The 20,389-nt window shown below is 42.8% G+C and overlaps 1 protein-coding gene across 1 annotated transcript; it reads left to right on the top strand.

The window, feature by feature from the left end:
• Positions 1 to 831: 831 nt before the first annotated feature.
• On the top strand, positions 832 to 15,879 carry ncdn (neurochondrin). The gene is made up of 8 exons (XM_083646394.1): positions 832 to 865; positions 1,091 to 1,343; positions 1,749 to 2,859; positions 3,164 to 3,405; positions 3,886 to 4,124; positions 11,585 to 11,800; positions 12,054 to 12,196; positions 14,450 to 15,879. Exons 2-8 carry the CDS (start codon positions 1,107 to 1,109, stop codon positions 14,863 to 14,865), a joined length of 2,604 nt encoding a protein of 867 aa, XP_083502520.1. The 5' UTR covers positions 832 to 865; positions 1,091 to 1,106; the 3' UTR covers positions 14,866 to 15,879.
• Positions 15,880 to 20,389: the final 4,510 nt, after the last annotated feature.

Consider the following 20,389-nt stretch of genomic DNA (forward strand, 5'->3'; position numbering starts at 1 on the left):
CAGGTAACCTTTGACTAGAGTGACGGTTGAACAACACGGCACGGGACACTTCGTATCGTAGTAGATCCATTATTTTATCACGTACAGACCTCTAGTTACTGATAGGGGGCGGTTACGAACCGGGGCCGAGCGGTATATATTACCTGTAATCCAGGATTTAGGCACATTGAGCTAACAGCTGTTGGCATCTCATCAGAATCACATCCTCCTGTGCGCTTGTACGTGGTGTCGTAGGCAGCACGTTGCTGTTAAAGAAAGGCAAAGGCTAAACTTACACGTATGAAATCGCTCAGTCTTTAGTTGGTTGCTGTGATTTCTCGTCGTCGTCGTTGTTGTTATTCTCCTTGTATACTAGTAATTGGTGTTCCTGTCCCGTGCACAGCTGATGTGCCTGTGTGAGTGAGTCACTAGCGGTGTCAAGCTAGTCAGGTGTACAATATGCGCTTTCCGGTAGCAGAATTATCAAAATAAAAGCCAGCGACAAAAGCGATTTTTTTTTAAGGCGGTTCAACCTTGGATGTAATAATATAGGGTCCTAACTAAATTGTAGTTTAGGACCAGTAATACGTGTTTAACGGAATAATAAACTGAATGCATTACAAAGCACCGTTCAATGGCAAAAAAAAATCGTAGCTCGGTCTCTGGCAAAAGCAAGTCCTCTGACGTAACGGTAACGTAACAGGAAAGAACATCAACCAAAATGGCGCTGGCGCGCTCCAAAGATCCCCGTTATGATTGGCTTGCTGTTGGCTTGCAGACATTTTTGGATCATTTGATTGGTTCGTTGCATCCTTGTTTTGACACCTTCACTTCCGCAAAGTGCTCGTGTGTGTCTTGTGGGAGGTTCAGACGAGAACTGTCTGGGGTGAGTTGTTTGTTTTATAAATATTATGTAACGTTAGCTGCTCTAGTGGCCCTGAACCCATGGCAAAATGTCTAACAATAAACCAGTTAATTGCTAAGAAGGATTCAGCGGGCTAAATACAAATTAACATCGGGGTTAACGTTTATAAGTAGTAAGCTAACGCTAGTTATTGCTCATGTCTGTGTCCTTTATCTTTCGTTTTGTTTTTCTGTCCGTCTGTCACAGCTAAATCAAGGTTATTATGGCTGAAAGTAACGTTACCGAAGTTGCCCCTGTTCTGATCAGCCACCATCCTGGAAAAGAGGAGCAAGGAGGAGGAGGTGAAGGAGAAGCAGAGAGGGACGGAGGAGGTGAAGGAGAACCAGAGAGGGACGGAGGAGGGGGTCTGACTGATGCCCAGAGAGACGTTTTGGAGAAGTGTCTCCATGCACTCAAGCATGCTAAAAATGACAGCCACACACTGGCTGCACTGCTTCTGGTACGTCTCAGTTATCTTTGTGATATATATCTCTGATCTGCAACTAACCGCATAGGCAGTGGAGATGGTGTTGTCATATTCAATAGGTAAATGGAAACCCCAAATGTTTGTATCACTGCATAGATCAATAGTTTAATTTAGGTTTTAAACAGGGGAACACCATATGTCTGTCTCTTTCTGGTCATTTAGAATATCTCTCTTATCAGTCTAGTTAACACTGATTCACAGTATACCCTAGCTCCCCCTCAGCAGTACATCTGAAACACTACATGTCATTATTTATTATATAATATGTTTCAGTTCAATTTCCTGCTATTTATGGACACATGGTATTACAACAACCGATTGAACTCTGGTGAACAATATGAATTAGTATAAAACTTTTTTTCCTCTCCCTGTCCTCAGATCACCCGCTTGTGCCCAGCTAGCCAGCTAGACAAGCCCACCGTGAGGCGCATCTTCGAGGCAGTGGGCCTCAGTCTTCCAGCTCGACTCTTGGTGACAGCGGTCAGGGGGAGTGAGAGCTCCAGCCTGCCCCCAGAGGAGCTCCTTTCGCTGGGCACGGCTTTGCTGGCCGCCCTTAGCACAGACCCAGACATGGCCTCCCATCCCCAGCTCCTCACCACCATCCCACTTCTGCTGGGAATCCTTGCCGACGGTCCCACATGGAACCAGCAGAAACGAGCAGCGCACGGACAGAACCAATCCAGAGAAGGGGTGGTGGTGGTGACGGAAACGAGACAAAGGGTGCAGAGTCCAAATGAAGAGGTCCACTCAGCAGAAATTTCAAGCACAACAAACGTGGCTGAACCAGAAAAGAGGGCGGTGAGAGAGAGTGAAAGCACTAAGCATAAGGGCAAAGACGGTAATGCAGAGAGCGCGGCAGCATCACCACCTCCAGAAACGTCTCCATCCCCGAAGCTCGATGAGGCCATGGCTGCCGACTGCTACCAGGTTTTGGCCGCTGTGTGTGCCTTACCCAGGGGTCCTGACCAGCTGCTGACCAGGGGGGCCGTCCCCGCTCTGCGCCGAGCGCTGGAACAAAACCAGACCTTGAGCCGCACGAGGGGGCTCGCCTTGCTGGGCTGCGTCCTTTCAGGTCCCACCAGGGACAAAGCGTGGAAGAACCACCCTGCAGAGCTCGTCGCACTGCTGGTCAGTGTCTCCAAAGACTTCTGCCAAGCTGTAGACCAGGCCAGATTGGACATGTGCGTCCAGCTGGTGCAGTTTCTGCCCCCAGCAGGTGGGGCAGCAGAGAGCGAGGAGGAGCTGAAGGGAGTCGTGACCGGAGTATGGACGGAGCTGAGACCGATGCTGCAGGCTAAGTTGACAGCGAGACAGATAGGGCCAATTCTGGTGCTCAGTGCATGTCTGTTGGATTTGTACGGATGGGAGCCGGTGGGTCCACCAAAGTTCTGCTGTTTGCTGGTGAACCGGGCCTGTGTGGAAGTCAGGATGGGTTTGGAGGAACCACCTGGTACCGACCTGAGCCCTGGGCTGCAGCACACACTCACAGGTACCTGTTAACTAATAATTAATGATTAAATAATTATTGTTAATTATTCAAGTTGCAAAGCTGCAGTAGCTATGTTTATTTAATGTGTCATATTATGTTTTCTCAATATTTTGTTTGAATCTGTGTCGCTTTAGGCCTTGCAGTAATAGTCTATTACTGTCAGTTCAAGTTCCACGGCTTTTGTTTTCAATTATAGAGCAATGATAATGCTCTGAGTTTATCATTGGGACATAAAATGGTGTTATGAAACCATGTCATTGTGATCAGATTAAACTGATCTCTTTCCTCATTCTGTTCATTCCAGGCTGTTACCGCATCATGGAGGCAGCCATCGAGCAGGCCTGCAGCCTGGGTGTCCCGCAGGGCACTGTGGCTCCACAGAGTGCTGTGCCTCCACAGAGCACTGTGCCTCCACAGAGCACTGTGCCTCCCCAGAGCGCTGTGCCTCCACAGAGCGCCATCTCTGGACTGAGTCAGCAGCAGAGCCAGCAGGTCCTCGGTGTGTTGGAAGAGGCCTTCTCTGCTGTCATATACCACCTACAGCAGGTGAGAGGAGATATTCAGTACATAACACTATCGTGTATGAATATGTCCAGTCTTTGAAAGAAGCATGCATTACTGAAGTTCGTGCATCCTCCTTATATTGTAATGATTTTTCTTTATATTGTTTGCTTTGATCAAATTGTTGTTAATATTGGTTTAAAGTGGTAATCTGCAATATATATGTATGTATGTATGTATGTATGTCTGTGTATATATATATATATATATATTTATATATATATATACACACACGCAAAAAGCTATTGACTGATGCGAAAAACGCAGAAAATCGAACCTCGTCCGAAAACTTAAATGACTGACGTAATTGTTGGACTCGTGGTCGTACTCTGAGGTCGTATTCTTTATTTTCTTCCGTGCGTCAATTTCGGACGAAAAAACTGACTCTGTGCAAAGACTTTACGTAAAGCTCCTCAGAGCTGAGTCCACTCACTAAACATCTCCTCTTTCTGCTTTGTCTCCAAGGTGGATCCGAGTCGCTATGGCGACCCTTTCATTTTCGCCACATTCCGTTCTCTCTGCTCCTGGCTGGCTGAGGAGACTTCCTGTCTGAAGGAGGAAGTGACCGGCCTGCTGCCGTTCCTGATTGGCTACAGCAAGACCCATCTGGAGGGCGAGAGCCCAAAGCAGGGCCTCTCTAACTGGATGTCTGAGATGTCCGTCACAGAGGAAGGCGGGGCATGGACGGGCAAAGACGCTCTGAGGTAAAGAAGAGAAGTGCAAGCCAGGAGGAGTCAAGAACTTAACAAGGGCCAGAACTACCAGTATAACACACACCCAGAGAGAGTACAAAAATCCTACTAAAGATAGTTATAGCTAGCCTGGTAAAACCTAGTCTCTTAAAACAGACTGTCTCATCTACATCCGGCGAATGCAGCTATATACAGTCTGTACGTTACACCCCCAGAACATGCACAAGGAAGTTGGGAAAAAACCTTCAGACAGGAAAGAAGTTCGACGAAATCCGACCAATCACGACACGTGTGTCCACGAAAAATGCGGCATATTGGATTTTGATTGGACTAATGAGCGGAAGACCCGCCTTTCTGCGATTCTGATTGGACTAATGAGCGGAAAACCCGCCTTTCTACTTCCCATTCCGGTTGGTGCATGATTCTCCCCCACGAAGTACAGACGGTATGGCGGAAGCATTTGAAAATTGCGGAAGCCAACCCGTCTGTTCTAAGAGACTAGGTAAAACCCTACTAAAGATAGTTATAGCTAGCCTGGTAAAACCCTACTAAAGATAGTTATAGCTAGCCTGGTAAAACCCTACTAAAGATAGTTATAGCTAGCCTGGTAAAACCCTACTAAAGATAGTTATAGCTAGCCTGGTAAAACCCTACTAAAGATAGTTATAGCTAGCCTGGTAAAACCCTACTAAAGATAGTTATAGCTAGCCTGGTAAAACCCTACTAAAGATAGTTATAGCTAGCCTGGTAAAACCCTACTAAAGATAGTTATAACTAGCCTGGTAAAACCCTACTAAGGATAGTTATAGCTAGCATGGTAAAACCCTACTAAAGATAGTTATAGCTAGCCTGGTAAAACCCTACTAAAGATAGTTATAGCTAGCCTGGTAAAACCCTACTAAAGATAGTTATAGCTAGCATGGTAAAACCCTACTAAAGATAGTTATAGCTAGCATGGTAAAACCCTACTAAAGATAGTTATAGCTAGCCTGGTAAAACCCTACTAAGGATAGTTATAGCTAGCATGGTAAAACCCTACTAAAGATAGTTATAGCTAGCCTGGTAAAACCCTACTAAAGATAGTTATAGCTAGCCTGGTAAAACCCTACTAAAGATAGTTATAGCTAGCATGGTAAAACCCTACTAAAGATAGTTATAGCTAGCCTGGTAAAACCCTACTAAAGATAGTTATAACTAGCCTGGTAAAACCCTACTAAAGATAGTTATAGCTAGCCTGGTAAAACCCTACTAAAGATAGTTATAGCTAGCCTGGTAAAACCCTACTAAAGATAGTTATAACTAGCCTGGTAAAACCCTACTAAAGATAGTTATAGCTAGCATGGTAAAACCCTACTAAAGATAGTTATAACTAGCCTGGTAAAACCCTACTAAAGATAGTTATAGCTAGCCTGGTAAAACCCTACTAAAGATAGTTATAGCTAGCCTGGTAAAACCCTACTAAAGATAGTTATAGCTAGCCTGGTAAAACCCTACTAAAGATAGTTATAGCTAGCCTGGTAAAACCCTACTAAAGATAGTTATAGCTAGCCTGGTAAAACCCTACTAAAGATAGTTATAGCTAGCCTGGTAAAACCCTACTAAAGATAGTTATAACTAGCCTGGTAAAACCCTACTAAAGATAGTTATAACTAGCCTGGTAAAACCCTACTAAAGATAGTTATAGCTAGCATGGTAAAACCCTACTAAAGATAGTTATAACTAGCCTGGTAAAACCCTACTAAAGATAGTTATAGCTAGCCTGGTAAAACCCTACTAAAGATAGTTATAGCTAGCATGGTAAAACCCTACTAAAGATAGTTATAGCTAGCCTGGTAAAACCCTACTAAAGATAGTTATAGCTAGCCTGGTAAAACCCTACTAAAGATAGTTATAGCTAGCCTGGTAAAACCCTACTAAAGATAGTTATAGCTAGCCTGGTAAAACCCTACTAAAGATAGTTATAACTAGCCTGGTAAAACCCTACTAAAGATAGTTATAGCTAGCCTGGTAAAACCCTACTAAAGATAGTTATAACTAGCCTGGTAAAACCCTACTAAAGATAGTTATAGCTAGCCTGGTAAAACCCTACTAAAGATAGTTATAACTAGCCTGGTAAAACCCTACTAAAGATAGTTATAGCTAGCCTGCTAAAACCCTACTAAAGATAGTTATAGCTAGCCTGGTAAAACCCTACTAAAGATAGTTATAGCTAGCCTGGTAAAACCCTACTAAAGATAGTTATAGCTAGCCTGGTAAAACCCTACTAAAGATAGTTATAGCTAGCCTGGTAAAACCCTACTAAAGATAGTTATAACTAGCCTGGTAAAACCCTACTAAAGATAGTTATAGCTAGCCTGGTAAAACCCTACTAAAGATAGTTATAACTAGCCTGGTAAAACCCTACTAAAGATAGTTATAGCTAGCCTGGTAAAACCCTACTAAAGATAGTTATAGCTAGCCTGGTAAAACCCTACTAAAGATAGTTATAGCTAGCCTGGTAAAACCCTACTAAAGATAGTTATAGCTAGCCTGGTAAAACCCTACTAAAGATAGTTATAGCTAGCATGGTAAAACCCTACTAAAGATAGTTATAGCTAGCCTGGTAAAACCCTACTAAAGATAGTTATAGCTAGCCTGGTAAAACCCTACTAAAGATAGTTATAGCTAGCCTGGTAAAACCCTACTAAAGATAGTTATAGCTAGCCTGGTAAAACCCTACTAAAGATAGTTATAACTAGCCTGGTAAAACCCTACTAAAGATAGTTATAGCTAGCCTGGTAAAACCCTACTAAAGATAGTTATAACTAGCCTGGTAAAACCCTACTAAAGATAGTTATAGCTAGCCTGGTAAAACCCTACTAAAGATAGTTATAACTAGCCTGGTAAAACCCTACTAAAGATAGTTATAGCTAGCCTGCTAAAACCCTACTAAAGATAGTTATAGCTAGCCTGGTAAAACCCTACTAAAGATAGTTATAGCTAGCATGGTAAAACCCTACTAAAGATAGTTATAGCTAGCCTGGTAAAACCCTACTAAAGATAGTTATAGCTAGCCTGGTAAAACCCTACTAAAGATAGTTATAGCTAGCCTGGTAAAACCCTACTAAAGATAGTTATAACTAGCCTGGTAAAACCCTACTAAAGATAGTTATAGCTAGCCTGGTAAAACCCTACTAAAGATAGTTATAACTAGCCTGGTAAAACCCTACTAAAGATAGTTATAGCTAGCCTGGTAAAACCCTACTAAAGATAGTTATAGCTAGCCTGGTAAAACCCTACTAAAGATAGTTATAACTAGACTGGTAAAACCCTACTAAAGATAGTTATAGCTAGCCTGGTAAAACCCTACTAAAGATAGTTATAGCTAGCCTGGTAAAACCCTACTAAAGATACTTATAGCTAGCCTGGTAAAACCCTACTAAAGATAGTTATAGCTAGCCTGGTAAAACCCTACTAAAGATAGTTATAGCTAGCCTGGTAAAACCCTACTAAAGATAGTTATAGCTAGCCTGGTAAAACCCTACTAAAGATAGTTATAGCTAGCCTGCTAAAACCCTACTAAAGATAGTTATAGCTAGCCTGGTAAAACCCTACTAAAGATAGTTATAGCTAGCATGGTAAAACCCTACTAAAGATAGTTATAGCTAGCCTGGTAAAACCCTACTAAAGATAGTTATAGCTAGCCTGGTAAAACCCTACTAAAGATAGTTATAGCTAGCCTGGTAAAACCCTACTAAAGATAGTTATAACTAGCCTGGTAAAACCCTACTAAAGATAGTTATAGCTAGCCTGGTAAAACCCTACTAAAGATAGTTATAACTAGCCTGGTAAAACCCTACTAAAGATAGTTATAGCTAGCCTGGTAAAACCCTACTAAAGATAGTTATAGCTAGCCTGGTAAAACCCTACTAAAGATAGTTATAGCTAGCCTGGTAAAACCCTACTAAAGATAGTTATAGCTAGCCTGGTAAAACCCTACTAAAGATAGTTATAGCTAGCCTGGTAAAACCCTACTAAAGATAGTTATAGCTAGCCTGGTAAAACCCTACTAAAGATAGTTATAGCTAGCCTGGTAAAACCCTACTAAAGATAGTTATAGCTAGCCTGGTAAAACCCTACTAAAGATAGTTATAGCTAGCCTGGTAAAACCCTACTAAAGATAGTTATAGCTAGCCTGGTAAAACCCTACTAAAGATAGTTATAGGTAGCCTGGTAAAACCCTACTAAAGATAGTTATAACTAGCCTGGTAAAACCCTACTAAAGATAGTTATAGCTAGCCTGGTAAAACCCTACTAAAGATAGTTATAGCTAGCCTGGTAAAACCCTACTAAAGATAGTTATAGCTAGCCTGGTAAAACCCTACTAAAGATAGTTATAACTAGCCTGGTAAAACCCTACTAAAGATAGTTATAGCTAGCCTGGTAAAACCCTACTAAAGATAGTTATAACTAGCCTGGTAAAACCCTACTAAAGATAGTTATAGCTAGCCTGGTAAAACCCTACTAAAGATAGTTATAGCTAGCCTGGTAAAACCCTACTAAAGATAGTTATAACTAGCCTGGTAAAACCCTACTAAAGATAGTTATAGCTAGCCTGGTAAAACCCTACTAAAGATAGTTATAACTAGCCTGGTAAAACCCTACTAAAGATAGTTATAGCTAGCCTGGTAAAACCCTACTAAAGATAGTTATAACTAGCCTGGTAAAACCCTACTAAAGATAGTTATAGCTAGCCTGCTAAAACCCTACTAAAGATAGTTATAGCTAGCCTGGTAAAACCCTACTAAAGATAGTTATAGCTAGCCTGGTAAAACCCTACTAAAGATAGTTATAGCTAGCCTGGTAAAACCCTACTAAAGATAGTTATAGCTAGCCTGGTAAAACCCTACTAAAGATAGTTATAACTAGCCTGGTAAAACCCTACTAAAGATAGTTATAGCTAGCCTGGTAAAACCCTACTAAAGATAGTTATAACTAGCCTGGTAAAACCCTACTAAAGATAGTTATAACTAGCCTGGTAAAACCCTACTAAAGATAGTTATAGCTAGCATGGTAAAACCCTACTAAAGATAGTTATAGCTAGCCTGGTAAAACCCTACTAAAGATAGTTATAGCTAGCCTGGTAAAACCCTACTAAAGATAGTTATAGCTAGCCTGGTAAAACCCTACTAAAGATAGTTATAGCTAGCCTGGTAAAACCCTACTAAAGATAGTTATAGCTAGCATGGTAAAACCCTACTAAAGATAGTTATAGCTAGCCTGGTAAAACCCTACTAAAGATAGTTATAGCTAGCCTGGTAAAACCCTACTAAAGATAGTTATAGCTAGCCTGGTAAAACCCTACTAAAGATAGTTATAGCTAGCCTGGTAAAACCCTACTAAAGATAGTTATAACTAGCCTGGTAAAACCCTACTAAAGATAGTTATAGCTAGCCTGGTAAAACCCTACTAAAGATAGTTATAACTAGCCTGGTAAAACCCTACTAAAGATAGTTATAGCTAGCCTGGTAAAACCCTACTAAAGATAGTTATAACTAGCCTGGTAAAACCCTACTAAAGATAGTTATAGCTAGCCTGCTAAAACCCTACTAAAGATAGTTATAGCTAGCCTGGTAAAACCCTACTAAAGATAGTTATAGCTAGCATGGTAAAACCCTACTAAAGATAGTTATAGCTAGCCTGGTAAAACCCTACTAAAGATAGTTATAGCTAGCCTGGTAAAACCCTACTAAAGATAGTTATAGCTAGCCTGGTAAAACCCTACTAAAGATAGTTATAACTAGCCTGGTAAAACCCTACTAAAGATAGTTATAGCTAGCCTGGTAAAACCCTACTAAAGATAGTTATAACTAGCCTGGTAAAACCCTACTAAAGATAGTTATAGCTAGCCTGGTAAAACCCTACTAAAGATAGTTATAGCTAGCCTGGTAAAACCCTACTAAAGATAGTTATAACTAGACTGGTAAAACCCTACTAAAGATAGTTATAGCTAGCCTGGTAAAACCCTACTAAAGATAGTTATAGCTAGCCTGGTAAAACCCTACTAAAGATAGTTATAGCTAGCCTGGTAAAACCCTACTAAAGATAGTTATAGCTAGCCTGGTAAAACCCTACTAAAGATAGTTATAGCTAGCCTGCTAAAACCCTACTAAAGATAGTTATAGCTAGCCTGGTAAAACCCTACTAAAGATAGTTATAGCTAGCATGGTAAAACCCTACTAAAGATAGTTATAGCTAGCCTGGTAAAACCCTACTAAAGATAGTTATAGCTAGCCTGGTAAAACCCTACTAAAGATAGTTATAGCTAGCCTGGTAAAACCCTACTAAAGATAGTTATAACTAGCCTGGTAAAACCCTACTAAAGATAGTTATAGCTAGCCTGGTAAAACCCTACTAAAGATAGTTATAACTAGCCTGGTAAAACCCTACTAAAGATAGTTATAGCTAGCCTGGTAAAACCCTACTAAAGATAGTTATAACTAGCCTGGTAAAACCCTACTAAAGATAGTTATAGCTAGCATGGTAAAACCCTACTAAAGATAGTTATAGCTAGCCTGGTAAAACCCTACTAAAGATAGTTATAGCTAGCCTGGTAAAACCCTACTAAAGATAGTTATAGCTAGCCTGGTAAAACCCTACTAAAGATAGTTATAGCTAGCCTGGTAAAACCCTACTAAAGATAGTTATAGCTAGCATGGTAAAACCCTACTAAAGATAGTTATAGCTAGCCTGGTAAAACCCTACTAAAGATAGTTATAGCTAGCCTGGTAAAACCCTACTAAAGATAGTTATAGCTAGCCTGGTAAAACCCTACTAAAGATAGTTATAGCTAGCCTGGTAAAACCCTACTAAAGATAGTTATAGCTAGCCTGGTAAAACCCTACTAAAGATAGTTATAGCTAGCCTGGTAAAACCCTACTAAAGATAGTTATAGCTAGCCTGGTAAAACCCTACTAAAGATAGTTATAGCTAGCCTGGTAAAACCCTACTAAAGATAGTTATAGCTAGCCTGGTAAAACCCTACTAAAGATAGTTATAACTAGCCTGGTAAAACCCTACTAAAGATAGTTATAGCTAGCCTGGTAAAACCCTACTAAAGATAGTTATAACTAGCCTGGTAAAACCCTACTAAAGATAGTTATAGCTAGCCTGGTAAAATGTTAGCATCACGGTGGCGCAGTGGTAGCGCTGTCGCCTCACAGCAAGAAGGTCCTGGGTTCGATTCCCGCCTGAGTGCTGAGGGTGTGTCCTCAGTGCCTACTGCCTAGGTAGGCTTGTCAAAAGGGCCCTTCTGTGTGGAGTTATGCATGTTCTTCCCGTGCTCCCCTGTGGTTTCCTCCAGATAGGAACCACCCGCTAAAAACATAAAAAATAAAAGTAAGACATACAATCTTTTTCATTTTATTGTATCTTCTTGCTTAATTTTTCATCTTACTGACCTTAAATCTCCCCTGTCTCTGCCCTCTCTCCAGGTATCTCCTCCCAGCTCTGTGCCACCTCTCGGCGGAGGAAGGCCCCAGGAAGGTGCTCCTCACCCTGGACACGCCGGCTCTGCTGGTGGCCTTCCTGTCTCAGTGCTGGAGCTCCCTGAAGGGGAAAGGCGGGGCATCTGTAGCCAGGGACCCCAGCATGGAGACGGCCTGCTCAGCGCTGCTCAACTTCACTATCACAGAGCCAGAGAGAGTCAGGTGCCTGAATAACACACATTTGCTTCTCTGAAGAAGAAGACGACATTGACAAATAATGACATATGTTGTTAATGTCATACCAAAACTGAAATGTGTATCCATACTCATTGTTTTTAAATTTGTAACAATTGTTTGTAACATTTGTAACAATTGTTTTATTTGTATCCATCAACATTGAGGCCCCAACAGTTCATGTTAACAATTAAACAGTTATAATATAATAATATATTTATATATTTTTGTATTTGTGTAGGAAGGACCCGTGTTTCAGAACCCTCGAGGCACATCTGAGTGAAGCACTTCCTGTTTTGGTGCATAAGCCCCGCCTTCTGGTCCTAGCAGCCAATTACTGCACTCTGGGGCTAATGATGGGCAGGCTCAAACCAGCTTCTACAGGTAAGAGGGTAACACATCACCAGGGACGGCTCGTATCAGTGGGCTAGGGGGGCTAAGCCCCCCCTATCATTTCCAATAAAATGAGAACATTATTATTATTATTTATTCTCTACTTAAATTACATTAAACAAACTTAGAATTGGTTGTTTTATGTTGGTGGAACCTATTAGAGCAGCAACAGCGCCATCTATAGTCACAAGAAAATCATTGCAATGGGCTAGTTTTGGTGAGCCCAAACACACTCCCCTCAGCCTTCAATCACCTTCGTTATAAGTGATTGACAAGTGTCTGGCACGTCCCCCTTGAGCTGCGGCCATCTACGGGCCATTTGGGCTAAACTCGGACAGCCCATGGTTCAGCCCACCAGGGCCGACCTGCCACTGACTTGACAACCAATGACAGCTCGAATATGACATGCACACACTACAAGTGAGAATCAGGAAATGGCGCTGAGGTGGACTACTTTCTCATTCATTTTCCTTGATCTCTGACGGGGGGAAATTATAAGTGAAGAGTCCAAGGAAAGGGACAAAGACAAAATCGTAAGTTTTGTGTTACGTGGGCACTGGGCACAACAGCTGTAGCTCGTTAAACATCAAAGGGAAAAGACGTGAACAGCTCTCTCGCTCTCTCTCTCTCTCTCTCTCTCTCTCTCTCTCTCTCTCTCTCTCTCTCTCTCTCCCTCTCCTCTTGTGGTCTGATAAAGACAATCTGTTTGGGAATGTGTTGGTTTTGCATATCTACCTAAGAGAAGGTATTGCTCAGTCTGCTATTATTGGTAGCTGCTTGATATGGAGAAGGCGCTGCTTTTTGTATTCTTGAAGTGGATACTAACCAATATCTTGTATTACAGTATAACTGTATTTGTCACTTTTTTTGTACACATTATTGTGGCAGTTTTGTAACTGTTTCCCAGAATCTGACTGCATTATTAGTGTTTACATCCTTTTGTACTCTGTATTTATGTGGACATAAATTAATCATTTAATTGTGTGTGTGTGTGTGTGTGTGTGTGTGTGTGTGTGTGTGTGTGTTGTGTGAGAGAGAGTGATAGCCTACAGAAAGTTTTGCATCAGGCAATTCTTATAGCCTACTACTTAGTGTTGTTTGTTGCTGTAATTTGGTATCTCGGAGGCTGCTGTTGCTGCAGCATGAGCTATTGGTGGTTATAATTTTTTAGCCCCTCCACCCAATATCACCACCAGCCGTCACTGCACATCACAATAAGGCTCACGCAGAACTAATGTGTCTAGTAATCATTTACTAACGGTGTTCATGTTAGCTGGGTATTATTGTATGCATTATTTAATAGTTTTGGGTTAGTTTAATGGTCAGGGTTCGAGGTAATAAACCTTAACTAAGGGTTAGTTCATGTTTAGTGACCCTTATTGTGAAGTAACTTAGCGATAAAAGTGCTTTTGGTATAGGATGTTTAGCTTGTCAGCAGTTAAATATGCCCAAAAAACAACAGGATGTTCCCATTCTGAATTAATTCGATTCCCGCCTGGGACGCTGTGGGCGCTGAGGTGTGTCCCCATTCCCATGTCCTCAGTGCCTACGGCCCAGGTGGGGTCGTCAAAAAGGGCCTTTCTGTGTGGAGTTTGAATGTTCTCCCCGTGCTCCCCTGGGGTTTCCATCCAGATAGGAACCCCCCGCAAAAAAAAAAGTGAGATTGTTAGCATGTTGAGAGTAGGGATGTTCATCAATTATCGAAAATCGATAATCGATCGTTAAGGATTGGAATCGATCCTGTGGCATTTGGATCGATTTTTTAATTATTAATTTTTTTTTTTTTTTTTTTTTTGGACTAGGTTTGGGTGGAATTCGTTACTCCTCGCCCCACTCCATTGCACAGCCGACTAACGTGAGGTGGAGCTTCATATAGTCTGTAGTTTTCTGGCTGGGCACGGGCCTTTGTGCCAACAAAACTGTTTTAAACATGGGAAATTCACACCGGCATGCGCCGGGGACAGCAGTGTTGGAGAGGAGACACATTGAAATAAAGAGTTCATTGAGGAGAACACGTTGTCTTTCGTATTTTCTGCCATAGGCATTCATTTTGTAAAAAAAAAAAAAAAAAATTGAAAATATTGAAAATATTGAAAATTTTCTAAGTATTAATAAAATCGATAATCGATAATTGATCGTTAATTCTCACCGATTATCGATTTTGGAAATTTTTCAAAATGAACATCCCTAGTTGAGAGCCACTCAAAGTAACCAGGCTTAAATGTAGTCATTCTTGTTTTCCAGGCATGGTGGAAGCGGGCCAGAGGCGGTTCTTCTCCGCGGCTCTCCGCTTCCTCCGCAGCGCCCTGGACCCCGGCGCCGGCCCGGTCGGGGTGAGCCTCGTCTGGGCGGAGTGGTGGGACGAGGCCGCCGAGCTGTGGAGGTTGGGGCTGCAGGCGCTGGGAGGCTGCGTCCGCGCCCAGCCGTGGCTCACCGGCCTGGTCAGAGAGGAAGGCTGGCTGAAGCACACGCTCGCCATGCTGGGGCCCCGCAGCACACTGCCTGACCCGCACACCCAGGAGGCGCTGGAGGAGTCTCTCTGCGCCATGGCCGACCAGTGCACCCTCTGCAAACAGGAGATCGGAGACGACATGAGGAGAAACGGGAACGGCGCTTTGAGTTCTATGGGGAACTTGAGGAAGTCGGTGGGCGTGAAGTGAGACCAAACCGCAGGTGACGGACAGTGATTGGATCTATTGAGTCGTGGAAAGTCGGAAAAAGAGGTCGTACCGATAAGGCCGTGTCCACACGTACCCTTTTTGAAAACAGAGCTTCTCCTATGTGTTTTGGTCTCCCGTCCACATGCATGATTCTTTTCTGTGACAGGGTGCATTCAGCCCCACGGTTGGTTGCGCAGAGTGGAAAATAGCTCAACTTGAGCAGGTAAGATCCACGCTCACTTAGAAGATCACAAGAGCAAGTTGGTTGCCTGGCAACAAACTGAGCCGCTCCACTTAGTTTCGGGCCACTTTTTACAAAAGCGAGCTAGATCACAGATTTCAAGTAGACGAGTAAAGTAAGAGTAATACAGCAGGGTTAGCTTTAGCTTATAAACATGTAATTAAACCTAACAGCACTGAGCAGCATTTTGCTAAACAAACCGCGTTTCCGGGGGGAAGCGGCAATGGGACCCTATGGAGCTAGCTTTGAGTGTCTCACTCTATAGCCCCGGCTGTGCGGAGTACATTTTAAAAAAACTGCGACAGTTCACACAACTTTAACACGACATGCATATATTATACATCAGACTCTTGAGCTACTTCTGCTCTCACTCAGAATGTCAAAATATAAGCGATGTCATGTATCGTTTTTAAGATATTGTGTGGATGGAAGGCCAAAACGCCTAGAAAAAGCTATGTGTTCAAAAATACCTGTGTACGTGTGGACAAGATTGATTCTTGTGTTTATTACCGATAAGGAACTCACTTGAGGGTAACTGTGTAAGTGTAACTTTCATTCCAGGCTCACCTATCAGTGAGACAGGAAAGATTTCAGACAAGACAAGCCTTTGCACACGAGGTTGCATGGAAGCGAAGGCGAAATTATTGTATTTCTGTGTATCATAATAATATTCAGTATTGCAATGCATTGTAAATGTCTGTTGAAACGGCTGCGCTCTCCACACGGAATCAACAAGGCACAAGCGGCTTCTTTCATGTGAATCGCGAAATGGGAATGCGTTTAATAAAGAATTATTTTGCTATAGAAGCATCAGACAATCAGTTGCTGATATTAACTTTGACATATTTTTTTATTTTATTATGTTTAAGGGTCAGAATCAGAATTATTTTATTTGCCAAGGTATGTTTTCACATACTAGGAAATTGTCTTTGTGCGATTGGTGCTCAAGTAACGTGTAATAGTTGAGAGCAAATATACAATATAAAGAAAGAATAAGTAAATAAAGAATATCAACGATTCACAGATATTTACAGGTAAAGATATAAGCAGTATTGCTATAGACAGTTTTCTCAAAATATGCATGAAAAGGTGCATGGCGCATTCACTATGGCAACTACTAAAGCAGACTAGAAACATCTCAAAGCATTATAATAAAACCGGTCAAAAAAAATGATGACCATAGCTGCCAACTTGTACCTGAATCACACACACGGTCACAGTTGAACAATTCAGCCTAAAATATCTGTAGCTAGTAGCTTACTGTTCATTTTCACAAAGGCTTATCATAGAATAAATATGGCCCAGGCACTAAAATTCTCTTTGTCAAACCGGTTTGGTTTATCAAGTGTTTATCACAACTGAGGCCATTTACACCTGGCGTTAACATGTGTTTTCTGTGATCAGATTGCAATCAGATTGTGTTTTATCACTTGAAAGTACAGGTGTAAACACCCCCAAAACACATTGAAGAAGGATTGCAATCTGATCGGCCAAACCACCTCCGGAGGTGGTCAGGGATGCATTGTGTACACATTGAACACAAGTGTAAATGCAATGTGTCCTCTCAATCTGGATACAGCAACTTTATGCAGATTGAGAGGACACCCATTTCTGCAATCTGATTGCAATCAGATTGCAGAAAATGCATGTTAACGCCAGGTGTAAATGGAATCAGGCTGAAGTGATAAAATACAATCTGATTGCAATCAGATTGCAGAAAATGCATGTTAACGCCAGGTGTAAATGGCCTGAGTCAGGGCCCAAATGAGAGCTGGAAGAAATTCAAATCACTGCCTATACAGTATATTTAATTTTCAGAGGGAATCATTTTCTTGTCTGTTTAGCTAGCTACCACAAGATGGCGCATTGAGCCCTGTTTGGACATGATGGTAAAGGTAAAGTCCCACTGATTGTCACATTTGTGAAAATTTGTTATCCGCATTTGACCCATCCCCTGGGGGAGCAGTGAGCGGCAGTGTGCGCCGCGCTCGGGAATCACATGGTGATTTAACCCCCCAATTCCAACCCTTTGATGCTGAGTGCCAAGCAGGGAGGCAAATGGGTCCCATTTTCATAGTCTTTGGTATGACTCGGCCGGACTCACGACCTCCCAGTCTCAGGGCGGACACTCAGACCACAATGGCCTAAATGGTAAATGGCCTGCATTTATATAGCGCTTTTATCCAAAGCGCTTTACAATCAGTAGGTAGTCTACATTCACCCATTCATACACCGATGGGCAGGCTGCCACGTAGGCAAGGAGGGTTAAGTGTCTTGCCCAAGGACACAGTGACGGCAGCTGGGAGGGAGCGGGGATCGAACCGCCAACCCTTGCGTCATTGGCCGACCCGCTCTACCTCCTGAGCTAAAGCCGCCCACACGGCCACACACAAGGCCACTGAGTTGGTTGATGGGCTGTGTGAAGATCTGTATTACCAATGCACAAATAGGCCATGACCCCCTGGTCACTAGTACTGTACTGTCACAGGAAGTGTAAACACAATAGGAAGTAACTGGCTGACCGCTGTGTTGGAACATAAGGTGAATAGGTGTGATCAGTGGAGGCTGCGGAGCTGTCCTTTCAGCACCACTGCCCCAATGCTTCAAACAGGCTGCATTTGCTACTTGCTGTATACAGTGGCAGGCTTTTGCCTGCTTGTGAATAAGTAGGCCTGGCCTAACTTAACAAATAGTCATCATGTGAAATATTACCCTCTGTATCCACTATCTATCCTATAGGTGCTTCTGTTGCTCAACCCGGCAAACAAAGTTCTGTAGGGAGAAGACACAGACCTTTTTCCACTGGAATGGCACTTGTAAAATCAGTGGCCCGATGCGTCAGAAATGAGGAAGAATTCATGTGCTTTTTTGGATACCCCGACACCTACTGAGCCTGCTGCTGTCCCAGCGAAACATGGTCGACAGGCAAATAAGCTGCTGGCTGATTACGTGGTCGAGCAAACGACTGAGGGGCAACACAAATGGACAAGGTTGATAATAAAATGTCATTTTATACAGTGAGGTGAAGTTTTGACTAATGTTGTTTGGTCTCAAGTCTGCTTCATGTTGAGCAGAACCCTTCTTGAAGTGTCTTTCTGTATGTCTGCCCCCTGCTGGGTGAGAGTAGCCACCACACAGCCACATGGGCCTGTAATTAATCCATCACAAATGGGCACTTCAGCTTGTGTGTTGCTGAACTTCAGTTGCAGAGGTCATTGAGATCTGGCCAGACCAGACCCCAAAGCCCTTGGCTTGTACACATGCACACGCACACGCACACACACACACACACACACACACACACACACACACACAGTTGTACAATTTTGCCTGAAACAGCTGTAGCCTACTGTTCATTTTCCCAACGCTTATTATCATAGGATAAATATTCATTTTCCCAACGCTTATTATCATAGGATAAATATGACCTATTCCGATAAATATTCCTCAAACTATGAGTCAGGGCCCAAATGAGAGCTGAAAGAGATTTAAATCACTGCCTATTTAATTTTCAGAGGAAATCACTTTGTCTGTTTAGCTACCACAAGATGGCGTACTGAGCCCTGTTTGGACATGATGGGCTGTATGCAGATCATACTGACGCACAAATAGGCCACGACTCCCCCCGCACAAATGTTGTTCTTTTATCGGAGAGTTGGATACAGGGTTTTCCCTCATGGATTATGTTTGTTGTTATTCCTGTATTATAATATAATTAGGAAGGCACCTCGAATTTGCAAATTTGACCTGAAAGGGCTTTGATCTTTCAAGAAAAACAGTAAATTGGTGCAAAATGTTCTAAAACATTTAGATTAAGATTGATTTTAAATTTAAATTTCTCGTGCTAGATAGTGGGGGGGGGGGGGGGGGGGGGGGGGGGGGGGGGGGGAGGGTGGGGGGGGGTGGGGGGGGGGGGGGGGGGGGGGTGGGGGGGGGGGGGGGGGGGGGGGGGGGGGGGGGGGGGGGGTCCAATCCACCCAAACTCAGTGTATCTACGTTTTTTAGGTTGCCATAAAACTTGTGTGATTTAAAGTAGGCTACATAATACTAAACTGATGTAAGTTTTTATGTTTCAAGATTGAAAACCATATATCATATACCTTCCTTTTCTTTCATTTGTATTGTTTTCACACTGGTCGGTGTGATGCCACACAAACATGATCATCCAACTTCTTATTCACGACTGATGTAAAAGTTCCCCCCAACTCCTTTCACCTCCCGCCCTCTTTAACCCCCCCCCCCCCCCCCTTCAAACAGCCGTCTTCTTTCTTGTGACTCATAAAAACTCACTCACTCCTCTCTGTACCTTCAGCCCGTCTCCAGCCATCCACTGCATCACATTAATTAACCCCACCGCTGCAGCCTGACAGACAGCCAGACATGCTGTGGAAATCCCGAACCAAGACTGAGCCATATGGCGTGCAGGTAAACGACACTGACACACAGCCCGAACTTTTCTCTGATTCTTATTATTGTTATTTCAGTCACTATAGCTCTGTTGTAAGAATGGTATCGTATAACGAAGTAGGGGCTGCATGGCCTGTCTGACTGCCCATCTGCCTGCTTTATTGAACTCTAAAATATTCAATTAACTTGTCGATAATTCAACCTGGAGACAGTTCAGCTTGGTCTTCCAATTTGGCAAAGGTGACCTACAAAATTGCACCTTTTAGCGTTTTAAAGAGCCTCCACGATTTTGAACGAGATAGACTTGGATAGCCGTGCGTAAAAGTGCTCATATTTAAGAAGAACACATAGGTTTTCATGTTTCTATCATGCTTTTGTGGGGGGGGGGGTAGTCAATACAGGAGCAGAAAATATAGTCTATCATTATGCACAAGGCAGTCGGTGCGTAAAACTGAAGAATAAGACAGCGAACTGTTTAAACGAAACGGTAGCATTAATGGGGGGAAAAGGCAGAAGTAGCCTAATACGCCGGGTAATCGAATGAATATATCACTTTAAGAGAAGTGGACCCTGTCGACCCCTCCCCTCATTCTGCTGGGTGCGCACAGAACCTATAAGTAGTGCGTTCATGGAGAAGCTTGGGGACTCAGTGTGTGCGCATGTGTGTATGTCTCGTAGCTGCTTTCATCCGTGCGTAAAAACGCGCCAGACGGCGAGATCATTTATCCGTTAAAAGGAAAGTGAAAATACCTTGAATTCCATGGAGCGCTGAGACAGAGGACAGCCTGGATTACAACTCCCATCATCTGGTGGCACCTTTCAGTCGTTGGGACAGCGTCTTATCCTGTTGAATTTGGGTTATCCAGAGTGGCCCAG

Source organism: Poromitra crassiceps (assembly GCF_964638095.1).
Source record: "Poromitra crassiceps genome assembly, chromosome: 11".
Classification (NCBI taxonomy): Eukaryota; Metazoa; Chordata; class Actinopteri; order Beryciformes; family Melamphaidae; genus Poromitra; species Poromitra crassiceps.

What these genes read in the sequence shown, in the direction of transcription:
- ncdn (XM_083646394.1), top strand. Translation starts at nt 1,107, where the DNA reads ATGGCTGAAAGTAACGTTACCGAAGTTGCCCCTGTTCTGATCAGCCAC. An exon ending in ACGGGCAAAGACGCTCTGAG is followed by an intron (nt 4,125 to 11,584) that starts GTAAAGAAGAGA and finishes CCCTCTCTCCAG; the next exon opens with GTATCTCCTCCCAGCTCTGT. An exon ending in GCTCAAACCAGCTTCTACAG is followed by an intron (nt 12,197 to 14,449) that starts GTAAGAGGGTAA and finishes CTTGTTTTCCAG; the next exon opens with GCATGGTGGAAGCGGGCCAG.